Raw genomic sequence first — 13777 nt, 5'->3', positions numbered from 1 at the left:
ATATGAATTAAATTTTTAAATATATTCATAATTTAAAAAATCATTACTTTCAATATATTCGGTCAAATTGATATTTAATAATATTTTACAATTAGGATAATTAGACGAACACATAGAAACTAATTTCAAAATGACATGAAATCAATTCTCATATATTCAGTCAAATTAATGTTTGATAGTATTTTTATAATCAGGAGAACTAAACAAATACATAAGAACTGACTTCTTGTCATTTTAAAACTTCTAGATTCATCAGTCAATTTTAATCGAAACCGATTGATAAATTTTTTAAAATACATATAAAGAAATTAAATCGACTGAAAAAATCAATCGATTAATTTTTGTCCGGTCGACTTGATTTGAAGATTAAGGTATAATGAGAAATGAGTCATGATTTAATAATTTTAAAATTATGATATATAATTGAGATATTTTGAAATTTTAACCGGTAACAAGCTGTTTGATATTAGAAACGTAGTGGGTTTCCTTTATACATTATTTATTCATTTTGTTTTTTTAATATTATTAAAATAGAATCGAACTTCTCTATCAAGAAAAGATCGGTGGATTCGTTCAGAATCATAGTGGCCACTACTGGCCGTCCGTTTCAAAGGGCCCCATGCTGCAGCTCTCGATCACGGCCGTCTCTGCGAGCAGCATGGCCTTTTAAAATTACTATAAATATCTTCGCATAGTTCTTCCGGTGTCTGTGGAGAGAGAAGCCCTATTGCATTACCTTTCTCTCCGTCACCCTCCCTCTCTCTCCGCCGCCGCAGCAATGACCGGACCGGGGCTCTTCTCCAACATCGGAAAGACGGCCAAAGGTATTTTTGATGTCGCTCTGCCTCCATCATTCGTTGCATCCCAGTTTCCTCCTGTTTTTATTGACCTAAAGTTTTGATTCTTATTTCCCCTCTTCCTTTGGTTGATTACTCAGATCTGCTGACTAAGGATTATACCTCCGATCAGAAGCTATCCGTCTCGAGCTCCAGCATCACTGGAGTGGTAATCATTCTTCGAACCTTCCTTCATTTAGTTTTCTTCGCCTTTTGGATTCACGGTGTGTTTGTTAGTTTTAGGATACCTTTGTTTTTCTCTGCAGTGCTCATAATGATCGGTGGATCAGACCATGTTTGTTGGTCCTTCAATTTGTTTGTAGCTGTCGTTCTGATTGTTTGAATAAAAGAATTCCCTTCTTTGTTTCTGTAATGAAGAGTTATGGTTCCATGTTAATACCGTTTTCACGGTCCCTATTCCAGCACGGAAATTATGGCATAACTCGTGAGTTTGCACTTGTGCAATTGTTGGTTGGCGTTCATCTTTCTAATTACCTTACACACATCTGGAGTGGCTTGAAACATCTAGGGAAACTGAACCCTTCCGTAATGTGTCTATTCATGTCAAATGGCTCTTCTGCAATAATGACTCAGCCAAATTGTTCTGTTTTACTTGTTTCAATTTTGTAATCTAAAAGTATTTAGTGTTATTGTCTGTTAATTTTGTGTTCCTGTTCTTCTCTTGCATTGCAGCATGCAAGTGTGTCTTATCATATCCGTACAATTATCAGAATCTCCCTTTTAAATTCACGCACCAACATACTGATTTAGTGGTGTTTGATGTGGACAAATATTACAACAGAAGTGAATAGCCAACTAGATCTGATAGGAGATACTTAAACAGGAAAATTTTTATATTAGTAGAATGACTAAAGACACGTTTTAGAACCATCAATATGATGATATCATATAATGAAATCAATGGAATACCTAAGTAAATATGGGATTGTGCTGAAGGAGATATCAATAAGATATAATATTGTTTATCTTACTTAAGAACTTAGCAAAGTGTTTTCTACCATTTCTCAAATTAGGTGTGATCCAAATCTTAGAGAAGTTTAAGCCTTTATACCTTGTTTTGTCTTGTTAACGAGAGCGATGTCAATCTGGAGTTCCATTTATTTATCTGCAGCACAAGCTATATCATCACTCATTTGGAAGTACCTATTAATTTATCACATGATATGAAAGACATGAAGATGTAAAAATGAATTCACTGTGTTTTTCTTAACCACTTTTATAATGTAAATAAAATGATCGCTGACCATGTACTGTTCTGCCAACTTGTTTTCCTAGCTAACATCTGTGTTACAATCCACTTAGATGATGGAACTCACCTAGTAATTTGTCAGAGCCAACTATTAGCTCTAAATGCTAAAAGTCCAAACTAATGGTAGCTCAATTATATTAGGCTATAAAACTTCTTTAGTACCCCACAACTCACCATGTGGAATAAATGCATCACGATCTATCATAACATGTAGTTGGGAGCTATTTATTCTATATTACATAAAATATGAAAAGAAATGCCAAATTAAAATCCATTTGGTGAAAATTTTGCTTCCATTTATGTTTCACAAATTTAATCATTCTCATAACACCACTGCCCAGCATCTTTTTCTGCTTTGATCAAATTATTAGATCTAACAACTAGCTGAAAATATGTAAGTTCAAGTTATTGGTAGTTCACTCATTTAAGCCTATAAACGTTCTTGTTTGACTCATTAGTTTCCAAGGGAAACTGATACCACCTTGAAATTCTTTATTACACCTCTTTTCTCATGTTATTATGTATCATGAAATGAAATGATTGTTTTGGTATGTCTTTGACTATCTCATACAAAATCGGTGCGATTATGATTGATAATTATTTATCTGATATTTAGTATTGAAACCCCCACAGTTGTTTTTCTTCTACCAAGATTTAGGATCATTCAGTTTTACTGTTTTTCAATATCTGTATGTTTGTGTGTATTCTCATCCGACTATATTCAACATTCTTTCATTCTATATCTAATTAATGAACAGGCACTTACATCTGCTGCTGTCAGGAACGGAGGGCTTTGTAGTTTTGATGTTGGTTCACAGTACAAGTATAAGAACACCCTCATTGATGTGAAAGTTGACTCCGAATCAAATGTACATTTGCTGCTCCATTCTTTCCCAACAATACTTTAGAATTAATAAGCAATTAAGAGGTTTTCATTTCTCATTTCACTTCCTTCCAGATTTCCACCACTGTGGTCATCTCAGGTATTTTGCCATCCACAAAGACCATTGCTTCAATTAAGCTACCTGATTATAACTCTGGAAAGGTAACAAGATTTGGTCATTTTAGGTGTTGTTTTTCTAATACTGAAGAGTAAAATGAAAGTTTCGTAATTCAGCTGGAAGTGCAGTATTTACATCATCATGCAAGTCTTGCATCGGTAGTGGCTTTGAACAAGTCCCCCTTAATTGAGCTTTCTGGGACAATGGGTTCACAAGGCATTGCCTTTGGTGCAGAAGCTGGTTTTGATACTGTCTCAGGAGCTTTTACCAAGTACAGTGCTGGAATAGGCCTAACAAAGCCAGAGTATAATGCTTCTGTGATTCTGTAAGCATTAATACTGATAATTTGCAGATGTCTTCAGCGATTTCATAGAAATTTGCAGTGACACTCTTCTCTTCAGGATGGACAAGGGAGACACTATGAGAGCTTCTTATGTGCACCATTTTGACGAGTCTCAAAGGAGCTCTACGGTACTTGAGATTCTCAGAAGGTTCTCCATAAATGAGAACACAGTCACCGTTGGAGGACAATATGCACTGGATCCCTGGACAACAGTGAAGGCGAGACTCAACAACTTTGGGAAGTTAGGGGCTCTTCTTCAACACGAAGTGAGGCCAAAATCAATGTTAACCATCTCTGGGGAGTTTGACACCAAGGCCTTGGAAAGAACTCCCAAGTTTGGTCTGGCTCTTGCTCTCAAGCCTTGATCATGGTCGCCAAGGTTGAGTGTGTGTGTGCATTTATTGGTCAATCAATAGGGTTGTGAAATAAGATGCTCCACAGGCTTGTATGCTCTGTTTTTGTTTGTATTGAAGTTTTGACTACTTCTGTGGATAACTAATTTGATTGTTGATGTCTCTAGGTTTGTTCTTCCATTCTTGACAGCATTTTCACTTGTGTTTAAGAATCATTCAATGCCTCTTGTGTTATTAGATGCTGTCTTAGGCTAACTTAATATAATTTGTAATTTTCTTTTCTTTGGATGAGAATCGATAATTTTCTTCTGAGAATTGTATTTTTTTTTATGTACTTCACATGGTTCTTATTTAACTTCTTACAACCCTTTATTTTGACAACCACCTCTGAAGTGTTGGGATCAAGAAGCCAAGAAGCCATGGAGGTGTGTGATCAAGAGGATGTACCACTCTTCTACAATGTAACATGACCTCTGCACGACTGCTGTGGCCAAGAATCACTTGTCCAGCCACATAAATACTAGCAACCTGAATCTAAATGCCACATAAGAATTAAATGTGCATGCTTATAGTTATAGTTGACCAGAGCTTCATGTAGACCATCTGCAGCTGTTTACATAGAGAACAACACCTGTTGTGGCCCCTCCATCTCTTCCTTGTGCCAGCCAGCTATAATCACTTGTGCAGTGGTCAATTCCATCATCCATGATAGGGAACTGGCAGGCTTCAACTGGCCTTTCCTTGCATTGGCTGGATGATTTCATCTTCTTTCATTACAATTGTGAAGCAGTGTGAGGCTCCACTTCAGGTCAGTGATCCTGCACTGAGAAATTGATTTCTTCTGCTGCTGCTGAAACAATTGCAATGAATTTGAGCTTGACGCAGTAGCTGTTGCTCCTTACATTGTTTTCTTTTGCAGAATGGCTTCTTCTGGGAGATGCTTTGAAAGCCATCCTTTCTTCAGGCCTACATGTACAATGCGCTGGAATTGAAGTCCAATCAAGGATGGGAAGAAGACAATGGGCATGCTCTGGGAATTACTTGGACTGATGATAGCACATGCGTTGCAGTATGTATACATTATGAAATTCTTAAATTGTATTCAGATTCTTTAGATTCTATTTATTTCATAGAAAACATTTTAACTTTTTAAATTTTTTTGAACGAGCCGTGCAAGAAAAAACTATTAGAGCTCCAGCAGCGGCTCTCTCTAGCAGAAGAAAAGTGGAACTATGAAGCCTGCTCTTGTTGAGTGTAGGCTCAAATAGTTTATCCCAGCAGAATTAGATTGTGAGCAGTTGGTGCAGTTAGTTTGTAGATTTTCTTTGGTAGAGTAAAGCAGCAGATCATTCAGTGAGGAAGTTGCTTGGTAGAGTAAAGCAGCAGATTGAGTAGATCTAATGTGGAAAATGACTGACGAGTTTCATTAGCAAAGAGCAGTATTGTTACTTGGCAGAGGCTTCTTCAGTGAGATTGTGAAAAGGTTGTTCAATATTGGTGGATTTGGAGTGAATTGGGGCCTTTGTATGGTTTATTTGATGTAGTGGCACTAGGACCAAGTAAGTCAATACTGGCATGATGCTCGGGAGGAGGAAGCGATCGAGAAGGATTGTTGCATCATTAAAGAAATTGTTATATTGATGATATCACGACGAAGATCTTGTTCTAGCGGTGCCAATGCTAGTTGAACGAGAAGACAAGCAGTGGACAAGGAGAAGGATTGACTCAAGCTGCGACATTCCCTTCTTTTGAAGTTTTTACAGTCATTTAGTATTGCTTAGCTTCAATCCTTGAACATCTATTATTAATATATTATCTAATAGCAAGAACTTTTATTGTCATTCAAAACTATTTCAATCGAGCATTGCAAAATCAAATACGGATAATTTGAACTATGTTTGCTGTTACATCTAATTTTATCTTTAGTGGATTTAGAAGCACAAATATTTATTGCATTGATTACGGATTCAAACCTCTATAAGTATCTTTCTCCATATTTTAAAAATCCTTTTGAAAATAATTTAATTAAAAACAATCAACAACATGGTTTCTCTTTCAGATGTGTTTATTTATTTTTATTAGGGTAACTATTTTGTATAAAATTTAAAGTTATTTTGTATGAATTTAATTTTTTTAATAGATATGATTATATTTTTATTTTTATCGTGTGAAATTGTTTTTGCATGAGTTTAAATTTAAACATATACTCATGTAAACTTGATTCATTTTTATTTTGTTAAACATTTATATAAATCGTAAAAATTATTTTTTTGAATTAAAATTAAAATTTGTATTTTTATGGACGTGATTAATTTTTATTTTATAATGTAATCACAAATCCTTTTAATCGGATTTGTTAGGCTGTCATAATCCTATGCTATCCTATGCTCTCTGAAAATGATCGAGAGACCGAAACTATGAGTGAGTCATGGATAGAATTGCACACGAGGAATTGGCATAACATTACTCTCCTTTTAATATATAAATCTTCCTTATAAAAATATTTTAAAATATATTTAATTTTACATTGTCTATTAGTTACGGCAGGTTTATAATATTAATACCTCAAATCGCAATTTCACAAATTACGATTTTTTTAAAAGCCAACGGATACTGAAACTCATTTATTTAACGCGGTGCACAGATTGTGGTTCCTGTATTCGTCTCTTTACCTATTGCACCATTAATTCTTCCCGCTTATATAGCACCTTAATGAATCATGAGGACAAAAATTAAAATGGAGCCCTTTGTTTTGTCAAATCATAAAAAGGATGTATCAGTTTAAAAGACACCTCATGTTCTTATAACATAACTAATCTTTTCTATACTATCCAAATTATTATCTACGTATTATGTTTCATGTTTAAATCGTAATTTTGAGACGCATTATAGCATTCACGATAACAAAAGGTAAATACGCTTGTCCTCAATGTCCCTATCAATCCGTCCCAGGGTCAACATGCAATCCGTCTCAGGATCAACACGGAGGAAGTAAATCACGGACGGCTACTAATTTTTAGAATAATGATTAACACATAAGGGATGCATTTATCTCAGCTTTGCCGAGATTCGAACCTCAGATCTCATGATGATAACACCTCATACGCTAGTCACTAGACTCATCCGAGGGGACACGCATTATAGCATTCACAATCCCATAATAACTATATAATTGTATCATTTATGATTTGATAACTGCTGTAACATGGAAAGTAAATTTAACATAAATTATTTGAAACCTCCGAAAAAATTTTAAACGATATTTTTAGTTGAAATTGAGCGGTTATGGATTTAACCTAAAATAGTTATAGAACGAGTTTCGATTTAATATATTGTACGTCTTGTGTTATAATCTTTCAAAATTTAGAATTTATAATTTCATAATTATTACAACTACACTAATATGTAATTGTAACTTTTAATTTGAGTTGAATCATTATAATGTATCAAATCTAAACTCGTTCAAAGATCTATAATTAATTATGAGGTGGAATATATGATGGTCTCATTTCAAATTTTTTTAAAAAAATCATTTAAATTATTTTAGAAAGCTCCAAATAAATTTAATTTTAAATTTAATTTTTATATTATAATCACTAAAAAATGATAGTTGTTACGCGGCCCAAATTTAGTACAAGGCGATGAAAATCCTTTTTTGATAATAAAAAAAAAATTAAGAGGAGTCATTTTTTTATGATTTCAAAAATATGGGGCGGCCAAAGCAACAAAAGCATGAGGAAGCCAGATCTTTCCCCTCTCTCTCTCTTAGTTGCATCACAGAGATTACCAGCTAAGCAGCCAATAAATTTCATCTCAACCGAGGAAGACAAGCCTAGTGGGCGAAGGATGACAGGTGCATGAAGACAAACCTTGCCTGTGATGGCCTTCTGCTGCTGCCTCATTACCTACTGCGAGTACTAGGACACTCTCCTTCTCTCGCTTTTATATCGCAAGAGCTCGCCATGCTCATCGAGGGTGGAAGGTTAGTGGAGAAGCAAACCGCGATGAGTTCAGAGTGCAGTAGTGGTTGCCAAACTGGTTGGACTACATACTTTCTCCACTCGTCGGACGTGCGAAATTCGCTTTCTTACAGAGATGGCGAATCCTTCCGAGGAGTAGAGGAAGAGGAGGAGGGCTTGTCGATGATCTCTGATGCATCCTCTGGGCCGCCACATTTCAACGAAGATGATGGAAATGGCCGTTTCCTTTACTCTGCTTTGGTTCCAGCTGACGGTGGCAAGAAGAAGAGAACTTTGGTCGAGCAAGAACGGAACCAGCACTCTTCTGCTTTGGATGACACTGCCAGTTCACAGCTCTGCAACAACCCTGAGGTGGTGAGGCATGCTCTCTCCATTTGCGTTGGTCTCTATCCTTCCTGTTTTCTTTATCTATTATTAACATATATTTCACAGAATAGCTTCACCGATTGCAACTACCGGATGAAGAAATCCATGGAGGAAACTTTTTTTCAGTCTCAAGAACAAGCTTTGCAGGCACAGTCTGCTCTAAAGCTGCAAATGGGCTACTCTCAATGCTCTGCTTGCGTCAAACAAAACCCAACAAGACCAGTTAAGTTCGATACTTCGATCGATTTCTCTTCATTTTGAACTTTATGCTGATGATGATGTTTTTGCTCATGTTGTGATTCGCAGGGATCAAGGAAAAAGGGAAGGAAGATGTACTAATGAGTGATCGAAGCTCCTCTGTTCCGGAATACCTCAAAGATAGACAGATTTCTTCCTGCATCGCTTTCTTTTATTGTTTTATTTTCTGTTCTCTGTTATTTTCCCTCTGCGTGTCGATGCATCAGCAAACTGACCAGATGGGAAGTGAAAAAATATAAATAAAATTTCTTCCGTCCACCCAAAAAACATGTTATTCTCTTGTCGTGGGAAGAGGTAGCAGAATGAAGCTTGTGGATCTGTTCAGTGTTTTGTCAGCACATGAAGTCTTGGAACGAGCCTGCAGGCTTTGTTACGCTCCTCCCACTTACCGTTATTTACAATCCTTCCATAAGCTTGGGGCGGTCGTTACCACCTTTCGCAACACAAGCACACTGTTATTGGGACTGACTCCATCGCGGCATTCAGAAGAAGCATAAAAAAGACAGAAGAAACGAAGGATGGATGTCGACATGCTCAAACTAAACCAAGTTGAACTGAAATAACTCAAAGTTCAATACTGTAGTTGAAGCAATCTCAGTTAGAAGTTACATCAGTAGGACTACTAATGAGTTGCCAAGGTCCATCCTGGATGATCAGATCGATCATTAATACCTGAGTCTCTCTTTTTATTGGGTCACGCGCCATGTAACCATTAAGATTTTAAGATGAAGCATCTTTGCAGTCAATGCGTCGGCTGCTGTTCTTGAAAGCTACAGCAGTAGAAAAATCAAGTCAATCTGAAAGCATTTGGTATTATTATCTTTTTATGTTCCTCGCCACTTCAATTAAATAAGGATGAGACAATAGAAAAAGACCCTGCCTCACTGCAGGACATCATTTTGGATCGCAACCAGAGTTGCATATATTATTATAATTATTCCTCTCTAGTGTTTCCTGCCAAATCTTCATGGTATCTTCATATTAGTCGCCATGGCGATCAGACATCTGATGCACAGGGCAAACATATTGATTAAGCTTAGCTGGAACTGAGAAAGAACGTAATGGCGCCAATTAATTGAGACCGCAGCTTTTTTTTAAATACTTACAGGATATTTATGACTTCATCCATCTCCCTTCTTGAACTCTTGGAATGCAGGAGTACTGGTACTCTTTTTTCATTCATTTTTATAAAAAAAGAAATCAGTTGAATCGTATTTAACCCGTATAGATTGAAATTAAGAGAAAATACAGTAGTCCATGTTATGGCAATCTTCTCAAGAGCATGATAAGAGAGTTGCATCTGAGTCTATATATCTCAAGATATTGATGTTTTATTATCATCCACGTGAACATCTGAATATTTGAAGTGGCACATACTAAAGGGATCGATCTGATGGAAAATGTACTCGACCCAGACATCACCAAGCGCCAGACATACTGGTAGCCGTATACGTACAACTGGGACCATCCTGTAAGCCTAAAGCAAAGAGAAATAGAGGCACAGTCGTGCTCCACGTAACTCCCAGCTAACCCTTCCGATGGCCAATAGTTAACCATCCTGAGAGTAACCCCGAACGAGAAACAGTGGTGACAATGACGTAGTCCGGGCCATTTTGGTCTGCGTTGAACATGGACTGTTACCCAGGTTCTATCAGGCCTTTGTGAGAGAGTATTGAGGAGAACGCCAAAAGCAAAATGAACCAACTCAATCGACGTGCCTACCACCAGGAACCTAGCTCTCCAACTGAATTTACCCCAATTACCTTTAACCGTTGATTCACTTAACACGTTACTGAAACCTCACCTGTTGGGTCGGATACAGGGGCAAGCCCCTTATTATAAGGAGGCATGACATACAAGAGCCACATTGAATTTTTCCAGTATATAGTGCAAATGTATTCATAAGTCTTATTGATGAACTGAAGGCGACACGTTAATCAGAAATCCTTGTTCAAACGAAAACGCCAAGTTTAGAAGATAAAATGCAATACAAAATATTGTCCAAACTAAAATCTGACAGATCATGATAGACTACTAGTGCTGATTCTGCATCAAATCCATCTTCAGCGATACTGCAAATGTAATCGAATAGAATAATTAATTTTTATTATAATAATGAGCACTTCTAAAAAGAAATGAAAACTGTTTTATTGAGGCGGGTACGTAATACTAGCAAATGCAGAAAAACTACAATAAAAAAATGTTCTGGTAAAGGATATTCTACTAGTTCCTTGAACTTTTAAAATTATAAATTATATTTCAACAAGATTTAAAATGGAATTTGGAACTAGAAATACGGTAAGATAACAGACAATAAAAGTCACCATTGTAAGAATTTAAAAAAAAACTAATCTAAGTGTACTTTAACTCTTATTTACATTATCTTAAAAAAGCTTAAATGTAATTAGAAATCAAGGACGTCTTTGCATCAATTGTTCATACGAAAGTGGAAAGTGACTACAAAATCTTAGTAAAATCTTGGACAAATAATAAAAACTTTTATTTGAATCAATTGTTCAGAGGAAAGTGCCAAAAGAAGCCACCCTATAGTCACTAAATGTAAATCAAATGCTTCCAAAATGTCTAAAGTAAAAACTTCTAAACGTGATTGAATATCACTTGTAGAAAATGCATCCACAAAATGGTTTAGTTATTCAATTTACATGCAGTGATTGTGGATACATGGAAAGCCAGAAAGGTAAGCAATAGAAAGATTCAAATTAATGATTTGACAAGCATTTACTTGTATAACATGTAGCACCAATATTCTGGCACCATAATAGTAGGCTGCTAATTGTTTGGCAGCCACAAAATACTAAAGACACTAAATGTCAACTCTGTTATTGTTTCTACCAATGACCGTCATTTGGCTTAGTGTTTGGAGCGCCACTTATGGCATCTAGCTCAAGTGGAATGAAAAACAAGGCAAAAAAGTGAACCATCAGCAAAGGATGGAGCAAACAAATTTGTCCATGCATTTTCTCAAAGCAACAGCTAATACAATGTAAAATCAAACAAGTATAGATCATTAGTATATTCCAATGAACAGGCAAGCATCTTAAACCCAACTAATTTGTATTTTCTATTCTATTTAAGTACATCACTTGGTGCCTTCTAGTAATTGGTGCAAAATATGTGATGCCAAAAGAAAAAATTAGCACACCCATTATAAAGTATAAATCTAATAATAGTTGAATAAGTTGACCATAGGATGACTATATTAGCAGAAGAAATTTGCAGAACATCTAAATATTATGATGATGTTAGCTGAATATCTAACATATAATAAAATTAACATAAAAACATAAAAGTAACAAGATATTTAATTACCTTAATAAAGCCAATTTCTTTGGCATTGCTGCGGAAGCATTGCCTGCAGCACATAAGACCATACTTTCTTATAATCGCATGAGGATTGCCACAAACACGGCTATAAAAAAACACTGGTTAGAAAACATGGCACATACAAAGGGTAAACATAAAACGAAGGAAGTCATCACTGACGGTTAACTTCAATCTCGATATTAACCAGCAAACAGCATTAATTACGGAATCATACAATAAAACTAGTATATATCAATATCATAGAGCATAAATCAAGCAAACTAATCTCAGAAGAGAAAATAAATACTTTCATTGATACGAGTCAAAACACGATCAGAAAATAGAATGAAACAGACAATTCTAAGATAACACAGGAGAAGATCTTCAAAGGTTGTGGAGTTGGTCATCATTCTCCTTCTCCGCGTAGTAAACTAATAACTATATATTAACAACCCCACAAGATAAATAAAATGGATGACAAATAGATAAGAAAGAATGTCAAGAATGACAAATATAAATAGAATTGTTAGTTCTAAACCAAAAGCGATAATTAAAACCATCTCCTTCACTTTCATCAACAAATAAAAAACACGACAACACGAACAATCAAAAGTTTACAGGGAAACTAGGTAGTAAGTGAACATGCACAAAGAATGACAACACCACTTGCTATCAATTTGAACCTGATAACAAGCAAAGGGAAAAGACAAATCTGTAGATTACAGGAGAAGTAATGATAGAATCGCCTACCAAACCCGGGATCCAGGGCCATAGCTCTTTGGATGCGAGTTCCAGACGTTCGAGTGCCCCATCTCCGGCCGATCTCGCTAGAATCGCACAAGACACCCTAATCCTTGAAACTCAAACAGCGGCGGAAAAGATGAAAGAGGGCGACGCGAGATGAGAGGACTATTTATAGGAAGAGAGGAGTAACCCTAGGTTTCAGAAACGACTATGAGTTGGCCTTCACTTGCGTCCACCCGAAAAAATTACCCAGCTGACGATGCAGTCAGTTATATTTTTGAGTTGTAAGATTAAAGAGTGCTTTTATTTGTTGTTATTTTCAAAAATAGTTATGGTTTATTATTAAATAATTTATTTTTTCCCTTTTTTTCAAGTGATGCAATGAGATTAAGTTACATGTAACCATGGCCGTGCTATATACAATGCAAAAGTTAAATTCACTCAATCTAAACCTCACTTATTGTCGGATGACCTCTTAGATGATATAGTCATTTAATTTCGTTGAAATAAATCCCATAAAATAGAATAGTACAATTCTACCATCTAAGTATTAACTTGGCCATGATGAAATTATCTGTAGTCATGGCCGTAGTCGTACATGACATTGTGTGTCGACTGCTCATGGTGTTGATTAGGTCTAGGATGATATACTTATCTCTAGCTTAGAGACACTATGTCTTGGATGATGTATTATCTCTAGCTTAGAGACACTAGCCAAAGCTCCATCTAATCTCAATGGAGGGGGTCGGATATGAGAGTGATCCTCGGGGAGCACCTATAATTGACCTACCTGCCCCTACAAGAGATATACTTGTAGACAAGGTGTAAGCCAATACCTCAATAACATGTACCTAGTCGAAGGACACTAAGTCAACCTTCGAGTATATTTCTATTCGGATACAAAGAAGGTGTAGCTAGTCACCTACCATTTTAGAGAACAAGTCGTTATTTGGTAGAAGATGTAAGAAAATCCTATCTTTGGGCATCAAGGTAGGAGTGTACTGGAATACAATGTAGAATAGGACTGACTTATTAAATTTTACCCGCATATGATAGTTACTTAACAGATCATATAGTCTAAACAAGAGGAGAGTCATATCATTGATCTAGTAGTTAGGAACCTACAATCAAACCCAAACTGTGAGTATTAGGGAGTCTTCATGGCAACAAAAAAATATGGCAAAAGCATCACAGGGATCTTGTAACGCCCCGCCTCCTACTGTCTAGGCTGCGAGGCTGGGGGTTACATTATGCTCATGCTAAACTGAATATTAAATGTGCGGAAAGCTGAACTAATTAAAA

The 13777-nt window shown here is 36.1% G+C and overlaps 2 protein-coding genes across 2 annotated transcripts; one reads left to right on the top strand and one right to left on the bottom strand.

Moving 5' to 3' along the window:
- The first annotated feature begins 700 nt into the window (after positions 1 to 700).
- On the top strand, positions 701 to 4040 carry LOC122035725 (mitochondrial outer membrane protein porin 5-like). Its single transcript, XM_042594834.1, has 6 exons — positions 701 to 824; positions 938 to 1005; positions 2865 to 2975; positions 3065 to 3151; positions 3224 to 3432; positions 3509 to 4040. The coding sequence occupies exons 1-6, from the start codon at positions 779 to 781 to the stop codon at positions 3813 to 3815; spliced, it is 828 nt and encodes a 275-aa protein (XP_042450768.1). The 5' UTR covers positions 701 to 778; the 3' UTR covers positions 3816 to 4040.
- Positions 4041 to 10292: 6252 nt separating this feature from the next.
- LOC122035711 (40S ribosomal protein S29-like) lies at positions 10293 to 12637 on the bottom strand. The gene is made up of 3 exons (XM_042594827.1): positions 12482 to 12637; positions 11738 to 11837; positions 10293 to 10479 (listed from the first exon to the last, which is right to left on the bottom strand). The coding sequence occupies exons 1-3, from the start codon at positions 12541 to 12543 to the stop codon at positions 10471 to 10473; spliced, it is 171 nt and encodes a 56-aa protein (XP_042450761.1). The 5' UTR covers positions 12544 to 12637; the 3' UTR covers positions 10293 to 10470.
- Positions 12638 to 13777: the final 1140 nt, after the last annotated feature.

The sequence above is a fragment of the Zingiber officinale genome, chromosome 1A, assembly GCF_018446385.1.
Source record: "Zingiber officinale cultivar Zhangliang chromosome 1A, Zo_v1.1, whole genome shotgun sequence".
Lineage (NCBI taxonomy): Eukaryota > Viridiplantae > Streptophyta > Magnoliopsida > Zingiberales > Zingiberaceae > Zingiber > Zingiber officinale.
Note: the sequence above shows the minus strand (reverse complement) of the source record. Positions and strands in the feature narration are given on the sequence as shown.